Source organism: Danio rerio, chromosome 5 (genome assembly GCF_052040795.2).
Source record: "Danio rerio strain M-AB ecotype USA chromosome 5, GRCz13ab, whole genome shotgun sequence".
NCBI classification, from domain to species: Eukaryota; Metazoa; Chordata; class Actinopteri; order Cypriniformes; family Danionidae; genus Danio; species Danio rerio.
The window spans coordinates 42,315,001-42,336,052 of NC_141025.1; the positions used below are offsets into that span (position 1 = coordinate 42,315,001).

General features: G+C 38.3%; 3 protein-coding genes across 5 annotated transcripts in view; all 3 read right to left on the minus strand.

Moving 5' to 3' along the window:
* Positions 1 to 3,016, minus strand: part of mtmr12 (myotubularin related protein 12) — a 19,588-nt gene extending 16,572 nt beyond the window's left edge. Inside the window, exons 1-2 of one of the 2 annotated variants that reach the window (XM_087252653.1) lie at positions 2,858 to 3,016; positions 164 to 221 (exon numbers count right to left, since the gene is read on the minus strand). In XM_087252653.1, coding sequence (XP_087108779.1) covers positions 164 to 221; positions 2,858 to 2,926 — 127 coding nt within the window. In that variant the 5' untranslated portion in view covers positions 2,927 to 3,016. 2 annotated transcript variants of the gene reach the window in all.
* epg5 (ectopic P-granules autophagy protein 5 homolog (C. elegans)) overlaps positions 1 to 21,052 on the minus strand; it is a 1,176,376-nt gene that overhangs the window by 62,836 nt on the left and 1,092,488 nt on the right. The gene's annotated exons all lie outside the window — the stretch shown is intronic.
* On the minus strand, positions 3,501 to 20,777 carry zfr (zinc finger RNA binding protein). Of its 2 annotated transcripts, NM_199558.3 has the most exon segments (20): positions 3,501 to 5,109; positions 5,517 to 5,614; positions 5,789 to 5,900; positions 7,197 to 7,292; positions 8,123 to 8,220; positions 11,163 to 11,304; positions 11,752 to 11,902; positions 11,985 to 12,202; positions 12,349 to 12,514; positions 12,589 to 12,734; positions 12,819 to 12,938; positions 13,030 to 13,223; positions 13,307 to 13,595; positions 15,107 to 15,307; positions 15,653 to 15,891; positions 16,221 to 16,445; positions 16,770 to 16,914; positions 17,103 to 17,385; positions 20,409 to 20,490; positions 20,699 to 20,777. In NM_199558.3, coding segments are annotated over 20 exon segments (3,225 nt in total). In that variant the 5' UTR covers positions 20,736 to 20,777; the 3' UTR covers positions 3,501 to 4,926.

A 21,052-nucleotide genomic window follows, 5' to 3' on the forward strand; every position in this document is an offset into this window, starting at 1 on the left:
TGACTACATGAAATGAGATCTATGGGAACTACTGTCTAAAATGAAAATGATACCCTTAGGTACTCTCTTACACAAAAAAGCATACAACAATAGTGTACAATAAAAGTGTACAATAATACAAAAGAAAAGCTTAAGAGATCGGAACATTGCGTGAGGGATTTACCTGGTAGCAAATCAGGATGTTTTTCTTTCTTCTGTGGGTCTTTCTCCAATTTTATTTCCTTAGGACAAAAGCAATAACATTATAATAATAAACCTTACAAAAAGATATTTGAACAAGAACTATACTGTAATGTAATGTTATACAGATCATATCACATTTTGATCAGCTATATTTGACGTCTATACATTATATGCCATAAATGAAATCTCCTCTATTACATTATTATTACTAAACTTGGTTGGCATGAGAAACCTGTAAAAGTCATATATAACATGTATGGCATAAATGAAAAAAGCGATCTGTGCAATGATTTTTTCAAATCTTATTTAAATGTTCTACTGAAGAAAAAAGTCACCTTGGATGGCCTGATGGTCAATAAATTAACAGCAAAATGTGAAATATGTCATGAGAACTGAGCCATTTGCTCCGTGGAACAACATAATCCTTTAGCCAAAATAGTTTTGTCTATTTTAACAAGCAGTCCTACGATATCTACCACAATCAGGCTACTTCACTTATTGCTGATTTAAACAGATAAAAAGTGGCCAAAATCAATAAACTATTATGGCTATATATTTTAAAATTCCTGAAACGAAATTAAACACATAAACAAGTCAGGACTAACAAAAAAGAAAGGAAGTCATAAAATATTCTGACTAAACACAATGACTAAAATTGGAGGGGGGGGGGGGGGGGGGGGGGGGGGGGGGGGGGTTGCTTTTAAAACTTGAGATTTTAAAAACAAGTGATCATGTTGCCTATGCAAATGTTGCAAAAGAGATCACAGTGTGTTTTATTAATGTCCAGCCATCATAAAGAGGTAAAAACACTGGGAAAGCACTCTAAGCTTCATCTTAAAGTCTAACCCCACTCAATGATCTTAAAAAGAAGCAACTATTCACAGAAGACTCTATCTTCCTACATTTACTTAAAAGAGCAGTACTTTTGGTCCCCGGTCAGGTTCAATTCATGCCAGAGTTTGGTTCCCTTGCATAACAGGAACAGTGTTTTCTTAACTGTGCTCTTCTGTGAAGGGTAACTGAGTCCACCTAAAAAGGGTGGTCAGGGTATACGCTTCATGCACACTCCTGTGTTTCTGATGTGAACGCAATCATGCTAATGAAAAAACACAGTTATTTATAATTGATTCTGCTCTACTATTCTGCCTGAATAGACTTGCAAAAACCTCTAAATGCCATGAGAAATATTCTCCTAAAATGAGCATTTTTCTCAGCCTCCTATGTTTATGTATGAAGTATTTTACTTTAATGGCAATGAAACAAACTTATTCGTCACTATCAAAGTAAAATTTCTGAGCCTAAACACAAGAGTCAGAGAAAAATGGTCATTTTAGTAAAAAAAAATTAAACAGCATTTTGAGGTTTTTGCATCTAAACTTTTCAAGTGTTACAAGTGACTTGACATACAATTTGTTGCTTATACTGATATATGAGATGTTGAACCAGACACTGATGCTCACTCACTTTTGATTAGTCTTTTTTAATACAATTAAACAGAACAGTGTGAAACTAATTGACAACAATAGCTTCTCTTTTAGACTTTAGGTGATTTTTCAGTCAATTTACATCTCATCGGTTCAGACACTTCATGGAAATCAAAACCATGAGGATTGATAGTATCTTAATATCTTTTTTTACACTATTAATCCAAAGTTAACCAGCTCAATGGTTAACACTGTCATCTCACAGCAACAAAGTGGCTGGTTCGAGACCTGGCTGGGCTAGTTGGCATTTCTGTGTGGAGTTTGCATGTTCTCCCCATGTTTGAGTGGTTTACTCTGGGTTCCCACGCAGTCCAAACTCTAAAGACATGAGCTATAGGTGAATTGGGTGAGCTAAAATGTCTGTAGTGTATAAGTGTGTTTGTGCAAATGTGAAAGTGTGTTTCCCAATATTGGGTTGCTGGTATCCGCTGCATAAAACATATGCCGGAATAGTTGGCGGTTCATTCCACAGTGGCAACCTCTGAAATAGAGACTAAACCGAAGGAAAATTATTAAATGAGCTCTGAAAATAAAAAAAGACTGAGTTTTAGTTTTAATTTGAGCACAACTGTTCTTATTTTCATGCTTTTATTAAGAACAAATAAATATCTGTAGCCTATTGTATTGGCTGTCAAGTGGTCATGACACGTCCCATGACATTTATTCTAATAGTACGACGCTCTCTCTCTCTCTCTCGCGCGCGCGCGCGCGCGCACACACATACATCAGCTGCATAACTTTCTCAAGGCATAACCAACAACTTCAAATACATCACATGCCAGAGCAAGTGAAGCCACTCGTGACTCAAACATAAAAATTACTCAGTAACCTGGATGACAACCTCGAATCATAGTTGAACGCAAAATAAAGGATGTTGAGTTCTGAGAGTTGGGTTTCAGTCGACGGGGGGAAGGATGTCAAGTTCATGGCGCAATTGAATGGAAAATAAACAACAAATGTTGGTCGTTTGAGTGCCTTTTCCCACGTGAACAAACCTCATATAAATAAAAGTGCGAATTGGCTAAACTTGAACATGTCAACAACGTGAACTTCAGCATGGGACAAAATAATGCTAACCCCGCCCAGTGCAATACAATCCGCGCTTTCAACTCTTATTTTACTTTACTTCAACCCACAGTCTCCTGGTTGTTTTGAACACAACTCAAAATTGCACGAGATCTTTCGCTTACCTCGGGAGTCACATAAGACACAAATGACGGTTTAGAGGACTTGGCTCCTCCGCTCCCCAAACTCAACATTCTGCTGTCCCAGAATCCCGCTTCCCGAGCAGTCAGGTGGAAATCCGGGAGAGCTCGAGAGCACTACTGTCCTGCCTCTCTCTCTCTCTCTCGCTTCCTCCACCTCTCCCTTTCACAAGAACAGTTTCATTTGGTTGGTTGGAAGACAAACCTGCTCTGAAAGCAAACCGCGCCCGTTCAACATCATTGGTTCTTTATAGACAAACTGTCCATTTTCAGAGCTGGTCAAACACAAGCCGCTTTTTTCTAATTGGACGATGCAGCTGTCAATCTTACGCGCTTCCTTGTTTTTAAACCAATGAGTCGTCGTATTCAAAACAGCCTACGCCCACACTTGAAGAAGGGCATGTTTTTGTTTTCTTTTGCCTTAGGGCTCTTGTGACTTTCCGCCTTTGAATACAGACTAAAAGTAGTTTCTCATTAGCATCAGCAAAGAAAATAAAGCATTTGGTGCTGTGACAAACACCACTGCGAATAAATCCCATCTACTTTGATAATATGAAATTTCCTGGCTAAAGACGAATTGGTTTTCAGCTGATTGCTGTATCTGATTAAAAAAGGAAAGCAGAAACCATTGTTCCAGAAATGTTTTATTATACGCATTGTAATGCAGTAGTACCTTGACAGTGAATGACAAGCATCAAAGGGTAAGTCTACATACATCTGCAGTTACAACACAGATATTTTTCACTTTTGTCCTTCTCTTCTTTAACAGATATTCAACAAACTTTGAATCAGAAACCAAACTTAAGAGCAAGCAACTATGCATCTATCAATCAGTAAAACAAAACCCATAAAAACAGAACATAAGAAAAAAAAAAAACATTCCTGTGCTTTAAAACCATACAAGCATTTGTTTTTGAAGATCTACTGGAAGATTAGATACAGGTTTATTAAATGATCATATATTAGAGATCATATAGTTATATGATCACATTTAAAGATACATTTAGGGTTTACAATATTATGAACAGAAAAAGAAATAAAACACAGGCAGACCTGGGTCAATTACGGTTTAAAGAAAAGTAAACCAATGTTTTTTAAATTTTATTTAAAAACACCTGCAATTCTCACTTTTTATAGAAATCCCTGTGAACAACTGCTCCAAAATGACTGTAACAACTCAATTTGAAATTAAACTTACTGAGACCATCGATTAATAGTTCTGGTATTTGGCCCAGGTCTGAGAAACGCAACAGCTACACAACAGAGGCCTGTGGATATCAGAGCACACTTACAGCCTAACATCACTCGCATTAAGCAAACAGAAGGAACAAGGTTCTAGAGACACTTCAAGGATATGAATTTGCCAATGACAAACTTACAAATGGTTTAAAAGCAAACCCGGCCTTTAGAATGCATGAGCAATGGGAAGTACATGCTTAAAATAAATCCACGTCCAGTCAATGGCATCACATTCATCATAACAGGACTAACGCCTCGCATAAATCGATCATTTACTCTTTGATCTTGTGGTTTTAAGAGGAATGTCTCCAATCAAAATAAATTATGAACACAACTAAAATTACTGCAAAGCCAGGGAAGCAATTGTCAAAGTTACTTCACACATATGACAGGAAGGTTAAGATATACTTTAAAGAATGAACCGGTTTCACACTGATGCAAGTACACAGCTCTAAAACTGCCTAGCCTTGGATTCATAAGAGATCTGAAGATGGTGAAAAATTTTACATCTGATGTGCTGAATGGAGCATGAACATTAGGCTTAACTTCTCTGGTTTGTGCGCATTTCAAATCTTTAAGCCAAGACACCAGACTAAACAATTGAGATGGACTACAGTCTGGGTGTTAAGGAAATGAAGCCTGGCATCTCCCCAAGTGGCCATCATTAGGTCTTTACCAGCTTTTAAAAAAAACATTTCTAAAGACTAGTAATCGGCATGCACAGAGGTCAACAGAAATAGCGTTATGTATTCCTGGAATGAATAGGATTGGAAACGGTGCAGGGAAAAAAAGGACTAGTTGTACTGTAGTGTACTTCAGAACCCCTCGTAGTCCTTTTTGTCCTTCTTGCCTTCAGCTTCAAATCCATCAGCCCCATCACTATTGTCACGACGCCTCTTGCGGGTATTCCGTACGTTAAAGCGGGAGTTCATCTGGGGCAATGGGTCCATACCCAGAACCTTGTGAATCTGCCGGAATGCCAGCAGCCTCAAGGCAAACTGTGGAGAAAGTGAATGATTAGTACACATTTCATAATTCTAAAACGATCAAAACACATAATTCAGTTTAGGGTGCATTAACACTTTAGGTTCAGTTCTCTTTAAAGCATTAGTTTACCCAAAAAATTTTAATAATTAGATGTTAATTCCTCACCCTTACCTATCCCCCATACATACATACATACATACATATTTATATATATATATATATATATTTATATATATATAAAAATACTACGCACGCACGCACGCACGCACGCAGAATACATGGATTAGCCAACCATGGTTATTAAACCGAACCATACCTTTCACTGGAATTGAACTATAAGTGAACCGAACTTAAAGTATAATATGTACCCTTAAATGAAATGAAGAGTCTATTATTTGACTGACAAAAGTTATTTTACCTGAGCGCTTGACGTAATGTCCTCTCTCTGTTGCTCTTCCATGAATGCCAGTGTATCTGTTGGATTCTTCTCACAGGGGTCAATCAATCCTGGAGCACCTGCATTACAAGGAAAAGTCGAGCATATACTGAACTAAGCATCCAAATAAAAAAGTAGAGTTTATGTAGAGTTTGACCAACTCTCCTACTAATCCATGTCATTAAACATTTGCATTTTCAATCCCTCAGAGCCATGTTTTAGGGGGGAATTGCATCAATACATTCAGATCTTACCTGATAGCAGGATGCCTGAGGAAATACATTCAAAGACTCTTCGCAGAGCATCTCCAGGGCTCATTGGTCCAGAGGCACTGCTGATGGCCTTCTCCACCAGTAGCTCCATAGCCTTGAATTTAATTTAATACCATTTAATTTAGTTGCTTGTAATTTGAAAACCATTGCTAAACCACACCAAAAGGTTATAAAAGGAGAGTGCAAAAAAACAAGAATTCCTAAAATTAACTTGTACCCATCTGTTTGCATCACAACAAAATAGACTTTGACGTTCCCTAGTACTTTGGTTCCTAATGCTGCATTCACCCCAGACACTGCACGCATGAATTAAAAAATAAATTAAAAATACAAACACAATATTATGTTATTAATATTAATATCATTTATGGACACATAAACAGAGTGAAATCCTCTTCACAATAGACGCAGATTCACGTCATGGGCATGGGCTAATATGGATTTTATTGAGATAGTAGCCGTGCTTTGTGCATTAGGAAGGCTGAAAAACAGCATATATTCATTTGGCACAGTGTCAGAGTCCATTAGATTCTTTCAGAGGAGCACCCAGCTCTGCGAGTTTATCATCAACTCCTCCAGGAACTATATCTGGATAAAGGGCTTCAGTGGTGCTTCAGACTGAGCAGAGCCCAGTTTGATGAACTTGTCTGTAAGAGGATTTTTGCTTGAGACACCAACAACTGACACTACATAGTAACTCCCCTATAAGAGCAAGCTTCTGATTGGTTAATGCAGCGCGAATGTCCACTGAAGTTCATATTTTCCTACTTGATCGATTCGTACCGCTTCATTTGAACTAATCTCCTCATTCACACTGCAGGGTGTCTATACACGTGCTTGATGCGTGTGGTGTGAAAGCAACAGACTCAAGAATAATAATAATAATAATAATAATACACAGGAAATTTGTTGGCCACTAACGTGCGCCATCAAAACAAACAAACTTGACAATCTTGAAAGCTTTGAATTATATTGCATTATAAAAATTCTACATAAAAACTGCAGGTAAGATCTCAAAATTACAATTCTCATTGTTCAGGAATGTGAATGCAAAATACAGTGAATGCAAAACTCAATTTCAAAAAGAAACTCTAAGGCAAAGAAAGGTTCAGACTACCCAATATTTTTGTGTTACAATGAACATGGTGTCAGATTATGCATTCACTAAATTCTAGACAATAAGGAAAAACGACAGATAACATGTTGCTACTTGACATGAATACAACCAACTATCAAAATAAATTAACCAAATGGCAACCAAAAAAAGTGACATACTCCAGAATTTAGATACCTTTTTTTGAAGGTCTACCGAAACAAAAAGCATAAAGTAATCTGAACATGGAGAGAAAAAAAAAACAAAAAAAAACACAACAACAACAACTTTACTCACCCAGCTAGGAAATGCAGACCAGGTAGGTACTCGCTGACAAAGGTCACGCAGTATTCGAATGACAATCACACATGACTGGAGTCCATTAGCCCTAGCCTTCAGTGCAGTGAAGTCAAGATTAGTTAATGCACAAGAGCAAAGATGTACAAACAGTCATACAATATGGCGGAGTTCAGAGAGAGGTGCAACACCACTGTTCACAATGGAAGCTTTTAATGGGATTTTAATCAGCTGGGCCAATTGGTTTCCATAAGCTGCCATTTCCAGCAGTATTTTACCTCACCATTAGTACAAGAGTTCAAAGTTTGCAAGATTCACTCGGAATGGCTCCTTTGTAACCTTGTAAACCCTGACCTCAGTCATCAAGATACTTCACAAACATCTATTTTCATTTTACAAAAGATCAGTTTGCAAGAGTAGTTGCATAGGAACTGAAGCAGTCAAGGAAATCTGCTTTACTTTGCCTGCGTGTCTGCAGAGCAAGCAACACCACAGTAAACTAATCAGATATTCCTTGCCTCTCAATCCCTATTCCCAGAAAAAAATAAAGAAATAAAAAAAAGAAATAAATCACAAAAAGAAAACAAACGCTCAACATGAAAAGCTTTTAAATCGATGACACTTTATGCAAAGGTATTCTGCAGCCTTATGGAATCATTTTATATGCTAACATCAATCTGACACTTATGAATAAAATAATGTATCCAAGGATGCTATTTTTTTAGGATCAGATCAAATGAAAACAGAAATATAGTATCATTAATCACCAGATTTTTATACTGCATCCTTGTATCACTTTTTCATCCCAAAAATCAACTTTGAGGTTTGAAAATTTAAACAAAAAGACTAAACAACTTAAATGAACAAATAAAAAAGGAATACATCTCATAAGGCTACAAGAAGAAAAGTAAAATGATGTTCCGAACCTGGAACCACTTAGCGTGGCGTAGGGCAGCCAGAGCGTCAAGGCATTTTTGCCTGTCCAAGACGTCCGCTGGGTCTTTCACCATACTCGAGGTTACATCTAAAAATGGATCGAATTGTCAAATGGTGGTAAGGAATGGGTGTTTGACCAGGTCAGAGAGACTGCCAAGAACACATTGCCACACATACCAATCTGTTCCTGATCACTGCTTCCAAAATATAAAAACCTGTACATGTACTTTACAAGTTTTCATTTTAATTCCATTCTACAACACCCCATATGCAGAATCTTTCAGATCTTTTCAGCAACATCATGGATCTGCTACTCTTGCCATTTGGTGCATGTCTGTGGTGTGGTGCGGATACAACTGGATACAAATGGGTCCTGAATCATAGGCCTTTGTCAGGGATACAAGACAAACACTGATAATGTGACAGTGATGTAGGATTTAGAGTTGGAAATGAACTTTTGTTGTCGTTTTTAATTCAAGTACTCTGCATATAGTGAGCATGACACATCTTAGAATTACTAGATGTATAACTCTAAAGACCATTTAAGCCTCCAAGTTCTGCAATCCACTATTTGAAATTGCTGAAAATGACAATGCAAAGTATCAACTTCAAAAAGTCAGTCGATTACTTTGAATGAGTAATGTTAGCCTGTTATTAACATTCTAAATCACCTTAGGTTTTGAAACCCATTGGTTTGGGGAAAACTCTTAAAAAGGATGGTGTGCAATTGGCAAAACTGCTTGAATTAAGGCTCACACAAAGTGTGGTTAAAATTTTATGCTTAATACCAGGTCATCCAATTCCATGTTGTTGCAAAAGGATAAGATTGGTAATGATGATTTAGATTCTTAAAAAAATAAATAAAAAAAATAATAAAAAAAATAAAAAAATTGGATTTCTCTTGAATTCTCAGCCAAGAACTGCAGGAGGGAGAAAAAAAAAAAGTCTCTTTCGATCTATCCATCTATCTATATTGAAAAATTAACTGAAAGTTTAAAGTCTCATTGAATTCATTAGCATGCTAGGGTTTCTGGCTCTGCTGCCGCTAGTAGAGAACATTTCAGTTTGTATAATTGTGGTGCTGTGAAGCAACTTTAAAAGTGCTACTTCTCAGCGGTTAAAGAAAATAGGGTTATTATTAGGAATCAGCTAGGTGTGTCCAGGGTTTAATGCAATCATATTGAGTTCAGTCAAATATGTGAAAGGGTATTATTTAAAATGGTTGCTGCTGTTCAATATGTTGTTCAGTATCAGATTAGCTTTTTAATTTTACTATAAAATTGTGAAGTTTTATGCCACAAACTAACACATTTGGCAAGTGTTCCACTCCTGCAGATCTGGTTTAACCTATGGACTAAGAATTTGGCTGTAGTTCTTTTGCTCTAGGCGACAACAAATTGTGGATTCCAGTGTCTAGATAAGTGAAGTTTAAAATAAATGTTAAACTAAAGATTCTTTTGGGGGAAAAAAAAAAAAAAAAAAAAAAAAACCTGTACCAATACAATAAAAAAAATAATAATAAAATAACAATGGCCTGCAAATGGTACCAGATGTGCAAATGATAATGAAAAACGGGGATAGAGGGAGATATGTAATGTTCCCTGCTTATGAATATTTATAGTGACTCCCTACAGTAACATGGCAATGGTAGGTGTGGCAAAGTGTTTGAAGGTATTCAGGAGGGGGGACCTTGGTCAAAAATCCTTCCGGAGCTGGTAGACGTAGCCTCAGATGGGAGACAATTTGCTGAAAATGCAAGGAGGCTTTGGGCTGGACTTGAAAAGCTTTGTATACATGAAGGCAGCAATGCGTGCTGGCAAGAAAATCTGAAGCTCCCAGCTAAAAGATTAGGACATCACTGCATGCATACCTGTCAACAAAACTGGGTTTGGAGAACCCACATATCTCAATGTATACCGAAGGCTGTAAACCCCAGGTCCAACCAAAGATTCCTCTATCAAAGCCTTCCTCCCAAAAGCTGACTGATACTCCCCTAAGGAGCCATACAGAAATGGTGGCATGGCTTCAAAGCCGGTGTTTAAAACTTCACCATTTCAGTGGCTTCAGACAAACTATGACTCTTCATTGAAAACATATGCAAGAAACAGAAAATTGATGCACTTACAGATTACAGGTTACAGTAATGCACTGTTTGAATGCCAATTATTGCCATTATGAAACTACTTAACTCTCAGGGGAGCACTTTCATTTTGGAACAGGGGACCTTAAAATGGTGAACCTCTTTTCACCACCAGACAAAAATGAGATTTGTTTCCTGTGGGGACATGGTAGACATTCCAACTACTCCTCAGACCCATCTCAATCATGTCTTCAGGAACTAAATCATGAATAAAGTTGTTTGCACAGGATTACCCCCTGACCCATTGGGAAATATGCACTGGAACATTGGTAACAAAATATCATTTGGATTTTGCATGAGACACAATCCCCTTGAACACAGGAAACAAAAATGAATCTTACCCGGGACTAACTAGACTTACACAATGCAAACACTTATCATGCTTGTTTTGGGGAGAGCTTCAAGAGCACTGGAAAAGTGTTACAAAGAGAAAAACCAGAGCACCACTGCTGACATTGGAGATGGTTGAGTAAAAGCTGGTAGTGTTGAAATCGGCTCAAAAAACAACTAGAAGCCAGCTGAACAGGCTTTAATCCAGTTACAGTATGAACATTACAGACTTCATATAAAAATCAAAGCACAACCACAGGAGGCACTATACCTCAGCAGCACAAGTAAAAAAATTATATATATAGATTTTTGGGTTAAATATAGGTCATATGTACAGCCAAGCTCAAGCACATACCAGGTTTCATTTGGACCATTTTCAATATTATGGTCTTAATTTGTAAAAAATGCTCCTAAGCCCAAAAGGTGCAAACATGATTCTGGCAACATTTACATACAGTACCATCTCCACAGTGCCAACAGATGGGCTCCTCAGGTTGTCAAAATCAGCATGAAATATTAATCAGAGGTAGCCGGTTAATGTGTGCAACGTCTTTTCAAACCTCCGTCCCGGCTGCTCTCCTCTCGAATGATGGGTGAAGTCAGGGTGATGGTCACCTGCATCTTGGGATCACCACAAGAGGTAAGGATAATGGCAGACTCTTGGATGGAGCCCTTTACCTCGTATTTCTCTGGCGTTACCATCTGACAAAGAACAATGTCATTAGTCTTAACCATCTATTTAAGCTTCTGCAAACTTTAACTCTGAGCAACATTTGCTCTACATCGTGTAAAGAAGGGGTGTTCAACCCTGCTCATGGAGAACCAATATGCTCAGCTTTAAGACCTGCCTAGACATTTCAATTGAATCTGAAGACCCTACACACTTAGGGTTCAAATTCCATGAACTGGTTTGCATACACCTGCTTTGAACCCTATAAAAAAAGGGGGTTGAAATCCTACTCTAGAAGAGTTTAGCTATAATCAAACCAAACAACATTTCAGGTCATCCAGTGTACATTAATGCGTTTTATAAGGTAATTTCAAAACTCTGAAGAACAGTGGCCTTTCAAGATAGACAAATGCAAGAACTTCAATTGCTCTACAGCAAGCGTTTTCAAAGGAATATCTGTGAGACGTATAAACAAGTACCGTGAGTTGTTTAGGGAGATGTTCCACAATGCGTGTGAGCAGATTCTTGGTTGGCTTCTCAGAACAGAGGAGGACCAGGTTGACCTCTTTATCCCCTCGCAGAAGAAGCCCCTTAGCAAGAACACCTACCCGCATCACTCCTTTCAGCAACCTACAATGCACAAGAGGACATGTATAGCTGCAGCCTTTAGCTTTCTCTGCTTTGAAAACTATTAAGAGTGCTCTCTTCCCACCTGTCTTTGGGAGGCTCTTTCTTTTCCTTGTCCTCTTCTTTGCCCTTTGCACTTGCACCAGCATCTTGGTCAGTGATGATGTCAGACACAAGCTTAAGTGCTCGCTCGGTGATTGATACGATCTTCTGGATGGCCTGGAGCTCATCCTCAGAGGGGTAAATAGCTGCATGTTTGGTCATCACATACCGATCGTCTGAGGAATCAGGACGACGTGGTGGCTGCATCAAAAACTAGATGTTAAACTACAGTTTTGACGAATCTAGTATAATGTATGAAGACATTTAAGTGGAAAGCTTAGGAGAAAGCATCGTCTTCAAATGACGAATGATGGAAACCGTACTGGACTCAAGTTGTTATGTCTTACCACTGGTCCTTGTGGTTGTGGAATGGGCATCCCAGGCCTCACACCAAGTAGGCCAGGAGGTCCAGGGGGACCTTGTGGATACCCTCCATCAGGCATTCTTCGCCTGTCCTCCCAGTGGTGCTGTTCTTCCTCCATGCGCCGCCAATACATATCTTCTTCATAGCGCCTGAGCAAACAAAGTAATAATTAGGAAGCCTCACAAAATGCTCTTTATTTCATACAAGGAAACAAGTGTCACACCTCATCTCCATCCTCCAGCGCTCTTCTTCTTCGCGTCTTCTCCAGTATTCTTCCTTTTGCATCTGCTTCCTCATTTTTTCCTCTTGAATTTTCCTGGCACGGATGCTTGGTTTCACTTCCACCTGGAGATCTGGGTTAACCTTTTTCTACAACAGTGGAATATACAATCAACGACACTGAAGTTATAGTCTTTATAAGAAAAACAGAAGCCGAACTGTTGACTCACTAACCTTGTACTGCAGTCGGTGTCTCCTTCCTTTCAAATGCATTTCCTTGGCATTGGGATCATTGAAACTGCATTCACACAGTTTGCAGTGGAACCGGATAACCTTGCCTTCATCATTCCTAACCTGAAAAACAAAACATATTTCATTGTTTCCACTTGGCCACTCAAAATGATATCACTACAGAAATTATATCCCTAATAGTGGCTTCTGTTACCTCTTCAACATAGTCATGTCCGACAGGCTGAACGTCACTCTGCAGGGCTGCAAGTGCTGACTGAGGTGACATGGGGTCAGGCATGTCATTCTTTGCATCTGCTGCTGGTGCAGACGCAGCAGACTGTGCAGTTTTAGCTGCATCAGCTTTGGATTCGTCACTTTTAGAAGCAGTGGTTTGTAACTTGTTTCCACCTATATTGGTCATGAAAAAAAAAATTAAGTGTATTATATGATCCATTTTCAACAGCAAATCACATTTGTTCAGCAATACCTACCAACGAAGTTGATCTTGGGTGTGTTGACCTTCTTGATAGAGGAGCTGTTGACTGAGACATTGTTGGCTCCTGAGCTCTTGCCCTGTGCAGCAGAAGCAGCCATACTGCCAGATTTTAAGTAAGAGGCAGAAACGGAGGAAGAAGCATTTGATGATGTGCTTGTGGAGCTGTTGATGTTGGAGCTGGAAGTTTTATTCGGAGCTGCAGTACTGGAGGTGGAAGATTGGGAAACCACACTGGGCTCAGTGGATGGGATCGGCTTTCCTAGCTTGGTATGCAATTTTACAACCTATTGAAAAAAAATAATAAATGAATAATTTATATATAAAGAAAAAAATAAACACACCACCAACTAAAGAATTCAATGCTACAAACACACTTTAAATTGCATTAGACAACTAATATAATATGCTTGTGATAAGCAGGCATGTAATCAGCCAAGGACAAAAAACTAAAAATACATAAATAAAAAATAAAAATAATAATAAATTACAAACACGCACACATTTTAAATAATAAATATATATATATATATATATATATATATATATATATATATATATATATATATATATATATATATATATATATATATATATATATATATATATATATATTTCTTGATATAAATATTTGATATTGGCCATACAATTTGTGTTTCAGGATTGTTGTATCAGTTTAAACGTTTATCAGTTTAATAGACACTCGAGTAATATTTAGGTATATAGTTTGTACTTCAATGTAGACACAGATCCATACACTGCCGCTAGAAAGCGCCACGAACTGTTAGTTCTCGTGTCCACAGAATAGAATTTTTCCTCTAATTTAGTCAACTCTATATTTCACATGTTATAAGGCTATAACTCGAGTCAGTCATCAATTGGAACTGTAAAAATAATTAGTCCAGATGAATAGAGTAGCCTAATATACTTTAATATTGCACCCTGAAAAAAAAAAATAATAATTGAAATTAAAAATATTTAATTATAAATTTGTAAAATCATTTAAACTTATAACTTTCTGTTATGACTTTTTAGGTGCTATAGGCTCTAGCACTGAATAAATTAAGACATAAGAACAGATGACTTGCAGAGGATTACAAATGTGCATCCTGGCTTTATTTTTATTGTATATAGAGTGCACGTGGTCATGATGTGCAAATGGGAGAGCTGAAACGGTGTGCACAGCAACGCACCCATTCAAAGTGATTTCATAATTTTGCATAGTCAGCAGCTTTGTCATGTGCTAATTATAGAACTACACAATGTCATTGTTATAAACACAGTAGCCTAGGTAGGCCTACAATTACATCCCTGACCCTGAAAGATGTCGGATTTATGCAAAATACATTGGTTGCCCCATTGAACTCTGAAAATACAGAAATCTGCGTTTATATGGAAGTATCAAATCCCTAAATAAAGTACCTTCAATCCCCTTCACACAAATTTTATTCATATTTGTAATAGAGTCCCTAAGGACATTTGTTCACCAAAATGTAAATTTAGAGCTGAACATGTATACTTACCAGTTATTTTCAATGGAAAAAGCCACATTTCTTAAACAACAGCAGTGTTGCAAGGCACCAAGATTTTTTTTTAATGGTCTGACAGTTGAAGCACTCACAGCTAAGCATTTTAGAAGAGCACTGGAGTTTCTCCTCACAAAAATGCTTTAGTAGACAAGCCCTAAGAAACCCTCTCCACAACACTGATCCAAAATTATACGCATTCAAAAATAGTGCTGCCAAAACAAGCTTAAAGCAGGTTATTATGTGCGGAGATCAGAGAGTGAGTCATGTACCTTCTGGTGTTTGGCTCCTCTGATGTGCGCAGCGTAGGCATCAGCCCCAGTACAGGAGACATCGCAGAGCTCGCAGCGCAACTGATTTTGTGTCCCACGGGCAGAGCTCCCGCCTCCACTGCTGCTACTGCTGCTCTGTGACACCTTCAGTGCAGCTTCCTTCTTTTTGTGCTTCTGACCCTCGAGATGCTCTTTATAGGTCTGAAATAAACATGCCGGTATTACAGTTGAAGTTTACCTGACTCACATCACTGAGCCAGTAATCATATACTGCAGAATAGGTACTACATGTACAAGGTAGTTGTCCTACTAGGTTCTACATAGTATGAAAGTGAATATTATAAATAACATTTGGGTATGGTACATCTGTTATTGACAAGTATTCTCCTGTGTTCTTATGGATATACACTTAATGTAGCTGCATATTATTTTTGCCTACTACACTGTACGGAGCATATTCCGACAATATTTTAGTACAGTGCATCCATTTACACATGACACCAATACTTAAAAATGAAAAGTAATAACTTTAATAAAATAAAATACCTGGGGTCCAGCACAACTGATCTTGCAAACATCACAATAATGTATCTGCGGTGGTTTAGGGGGCTGTTTAGGTTTCAGAGTTTTGTTCTGGAAGGGAGTTTTCTTGGTAAATGTACTGCCGGTCCATGCGGCAGTGGCTGCTGCTGCAACGGCTGCCTGTTTTTGCTGCTGTTGCTGCTGCTGATAGTAAGAGGAGGCAGCCGAATACACTGCCGCTTCATAGCCCGAGTATGATGTTCCTGAGCATAGAGAGAAGAGCAATTATTGGCTTTAGGACAGATGGAGACTGACAGGATTGTACTGTAAATCTATAAGCCTAGATTCACTGGCTCAATTGGTGCAGTATTAAACTTTTAATCCCAACCTCATGGATTTGATTCTGTATTAAACTCAAAGAAACCAAGAACAAAAAAGCCATTTTAATGAATTCTACACTCAATAACAAAGCATGATATAACGGAAAGACGTTTCACTTCAACTCTAAATAAAGTATTGCATCAGATAAATGCTGTTGATGGCTTATGGGAACTGAAACTGATGTTTTATAATACAACTTTGATGTTCTTACCGGAGTACGTGACTGCATTGGTGCTGTAGGTGGGACTCTGAGAGTAAGAGGGCACTACAGAGGCTGCCGCTGCAGCTGCAACCGGCTGTACTGCAGAGGACACTGGGTAAATGGAGAAGGTTGAGGTGGCAGGGCTGGGGGTGGCTGGCTTTACGACTGTAACCTGACGCGTTTGCTGGGTCTGGGTGTACGGAGTGGCGCCTTGGCTGTATCCGGTTTTAGGTGCTACAGGGAGGAGCAAAACAAAGTTGCAGAGGACATTTTACAATACAAATCACTTAACAGGTGACCTGAAGCTCATTATGGATTTTATCCTGTGTCCACAGACAACATTCCAACCATGTAATGAAATAGGAATAAAAGGGAATCATGATACAATAGATTAAACCCTCATTTAATTAAAAGTACATACAATTTAGATTATTGTAAAAATTAAAACAAAAGCATTATATGCTCTCATGGAATAAACAGTCAGAAGATGATTTAATAAATGTTATAAAAGCCCCCCCGCACCAATTCATTTAAATTGCCAAAAAGAGTCCAACGTACCAGTCTGATAGTAGGATTCAGCAACAGTGGGTTGTGGTTGGGCTGCTGCAGCAGCCACAGCTGGAGTAGCTGCAGGTTGTTGGTAATATTGTTTACTGTCATACGCTACAGCAGGAGCGGTGGACCGCACATACGAATAAGAGTCCTGCAACAGTAAACAGAATGCTCGTCTCATTTCGTACTCATTCAAAATTAATTTGACTTAAAAATGCACTTCAGAAGCACAGGAAAAAAAATGCAAAACAGCGATCCAGATTTGGATTTATGCAAAAAAAAAATAAATATCTTGCCCAACCCAAACTACATTACGACAAGCATGCTCCTTCCTCTTACCTGGTAGTTTTGTGAGGTGACTGGAGGTGGTGGTGGGGGTACTTCTGGCTGTCTCTGAGCATACCCATAATCCGTGGCAGCGTGGGCTGGTTGATATCCCCCAAAAGCTGCAGCATTAGCCGCAGCCGCTACAGCGACTGGCGCAGGCCTCGCAACAGCAACCGTGGCGGCTGTAGGGGCATAGGCTGCTGCCACTGTGTGCGCTGCCACAGGTGCTTGATGTACAGTATAGCTGGCCACTGTAGTGGGGTGGGTGTATGCAACCCCAGCGGCCGGCTGTTGACTGCAGGAGACAGGACAAAAATCCCTGGATTACAACATTGACAGCTTACATTGTTACAAATGCCAATGCTGAACAGTGGCGTTTGAAATTGAGCAAAATTACTATTATTAAATAATTACTACATCCAAAAAGGTACTTCACAAAACATGGCATCAGGACTCGGCTACACTAATGATACAATTATAATGCTTACACATGGATAAAATAACTTATTGATTTCAATTTGGTCGAATTCCACAAGAAGATTATACTTATGACCTTCAACGCAATTTTGTGTTCATGTTAATGTCCAACTGAAGCTACAGCAGATTATCTTTCAGTTAGATTCATAATAGATTTCTGGATTTAATGCACTAAATCCATTGGCTTGAAAGGGAAGATACATGTCAAGGGAGGAAACCCAATCAGTAATGGATTAAAAGACTTAGGGTGGCTTTCACTTGAAAAAGCAGACACAAATGTCATGCAAATATGGTCTCTCGTTATCCATTAGATTAAAAGCTTAAAATCATGACAACAATCTTGAGCCTCCACACACCAATCTCTTTACTTTGTTTAAGGTTGCATTTAGTATCTTGCACTAAATTAAACCGATTGTTCAGCCATACAATAAATTTAGCATTCAACGAACTTGCCCTCAACCATTCAAGACATTTTTGCTAGAACCTTGGCGCTAGTTGAATTGCAGCTACTGGCACTTTGAAAGTCAAAGTGTATTAAAAAAAAAAAAAAAAAAAGTTAACACCATGGCTCCTGGTAAAGGGTAGTTCGGCCTTAGTTTTGAACACTTGCGCTTCTAATGGACATTGCCAAATGGAAGAGGCACAAATCTCACATGTGAGCTGAAGTGCTTTGTTTACTACAGTGCGAAGACAGATGCAGGGTATTGTTAGTCAAATTTGTATTTGTGCTTTTGCTGGACACCTCAACCCAATTATAAATGATAATTTATGAAAAAAACAAAAATTCAAAAAAAATTCTCAGTATGCAGCAGTGATTGCTTAACTTTATATTACCCAAATGTATATTCAGGCATTTATATTTATTTTGGCTGTATAGAGAGTTAAATTGCACAACACCATTGATTTGCATTAAGCATTACAGAGAACAGCAACTTAATTTTTGGATGATTTATCCACTTCAGAGGAAAGTTCATTACTTTTCTAGCTTTCTGCATCCTCAAAACACCAATCAGGGTGACTGATAGATTTTATAGAGTTTGGCATGGGCCGGTATAAGATTCTGTTGGCATGATAACAATGTTAATGACATAATGATGAAATTATTTTGGTTTCACGATTTCACAGTATTGAGATTACTGCTCTAAAATATATTCTTTTTAAACGTCTGGGTAAAAAACAACAACTTTTTTCCTCTTTTAACCCAATACATTTTATTCTGAGAAATATGTAAAATATTTTGGAGCAGTAAACATGTCAGACTAAAAAATTCAAATGAATCATTGACTTCTGCTGTCTTCATTGATTCAAAAACACAGATTTCTTTACAATTTGAAACAGCTTTTTAGATATTTTTTCTGCAGGAGATGCTGTTCTCCTAAAAAAACGTAAAAAAAATAAATAAATAAAAAAAAAAAAATCTAACACGTACCCTAGGAACAGTATTAGAAAAAAAATTGCCGGTTTTAAAACCTTGACTTTTCCAAATCGAGGTATACCTTAAACGTTTATCGTCCCCCATGCCTATGTAGAGTACACATTTGTTAAAACAGCTTAAAGATCTGTAACGGATTTGATTGTTTACCAATTCTTCCTTCAGCTGATTAAAAAAAAAACTAATTGAGGCATTATAGAAATCTAAATCCTACACTGTGTGAAATGATGACACACTAAACCAATGGCAAATTGCTTAGAAATATGATCCCAGTTTAGGAAAAACATCACACCATTGCTAGCTTGACAACCTGGGATAAGTTCTTAAAGCACAGTACACAATTACAAAATGGACGAGCACTAAAATTACTGAAAACGTCAACATAATGACAGTAGAATCATTTAAAAGGCGAATCAAGAGGGACACTGAAGGAGTCCTTGAGGCGTCCGTGAAGACATCGCCCTTCACAACACAAACGCGCACATACATATTACAGACGCAAAATACGTCGGCCATTCCTCAAGAATCGACATTTTGTAATAAAAAAAGACGATAAAGTGTCACGGCGACGTTTTTAACAGTGTGGAACTACAACATTTTTCCATCACTTCCGTCTTAAAAACACTGGAGCTTAAAGAAGAGCGCGGAGACGCTCATGCGCAGATCTGCTCTGGTGCAGAACTAGAGATGACAGCTGCAGTGTGCTCGCGCGGTTCACTTTTATCACGTCAGCTCGGGATAAAAATCACCGTTTATACACACGTGAACACCAACAAAGAGTTTCAGAATGGTGTTATATCATTAAATGCTTTGGATCAAATAAACAGAAGCCAACTGAGATAAGGGTCCACTTATAAGGTAAACCGCCCTGTTAATGTAAACTGAATGAAAGTTACTAACTTCAAATCTTGACTATTACTTTTAACCTATTGCTTTTGTAACATTAATTATTTTTTAAACGTATTGAGATTATCTTTATTTTAACATATAATTTAAAAGTGCACCTGCTAGCCATCGTCACGTCGGATGTTTACATAACGTAACGTTAAGCAGACTGCTTTAAACGATATAACATCTCATGCATTTTATCCACGAATTAAAATAATTTCCCTAAAAAGGCCCAAAGTACTATGCAATGACATCCTGTGTGTCAATATATCTGCCTAGCAAATAAAAAAACAAATGTCATATATGCATAAAAACAACACATTAATCGCCATATTTAAACTAAAACGTCGTTTAATGCATCATTTCCTTACCAAACGTTCATCTCAAGGTTTAAAGCGTTGCCCATCGCCTCCCTCCCCCTGCCCCCACCCGGACCCAGCAACAAAGGCATCGGGGCCAAATCCCACCATTACTGTACCACCACCAGCACTGCAGTCCCCATTAAACATCACGGCCCTTACCTGTACTGGGCCCCAGCACCATGGGTAAATCCAAAGTAGTTGCCGGTGGCCATTTTGGCATCTTCACCTAGCCGGCTGGGCACTGCAAAAAGACAGATTGGCGGAGGGTTAGCGGCTGTGCGCGGTGGCAACCATGATGAAGAGCCGTATCATGCAGTGGAAGAAAACACGCAGGACACCACGACGGATTACACCGTGACGACTCCCGCAACATGATCCTAATCACATCTTCTCTTGTCTAAAACCCAAGAAATGTTTCGACACGCTTTTAAAATTTAGATTATACTCACCATAGGTGAAGGAGACTACTGGACATATGGGAATCATTGGTTTCCTATTCTCTAACGAACTCTGACTCGTATGCCTGCCTTTTTATATGAGAAGGTCGTACCAGGATATGGCGTTTGCTGCGCATGAGCAGTGTCTGCCGCCAGGGATGGGAAATGTAGTTTTGTCCAAAGTCATTTTGAAAGGTCAGTCAAACAAACAAATATTTTTTTGGATGTTTTTTTTTTTTTACAAAAAGGAGTAATAGACCTGCCGATGTGATCATGTTCGACACATATACTCACACCTAAAACTATATGTGAAACTATTAAGACTCAATTAAGGAACTCAAATGATGTTAGTGTTGATTATTCATA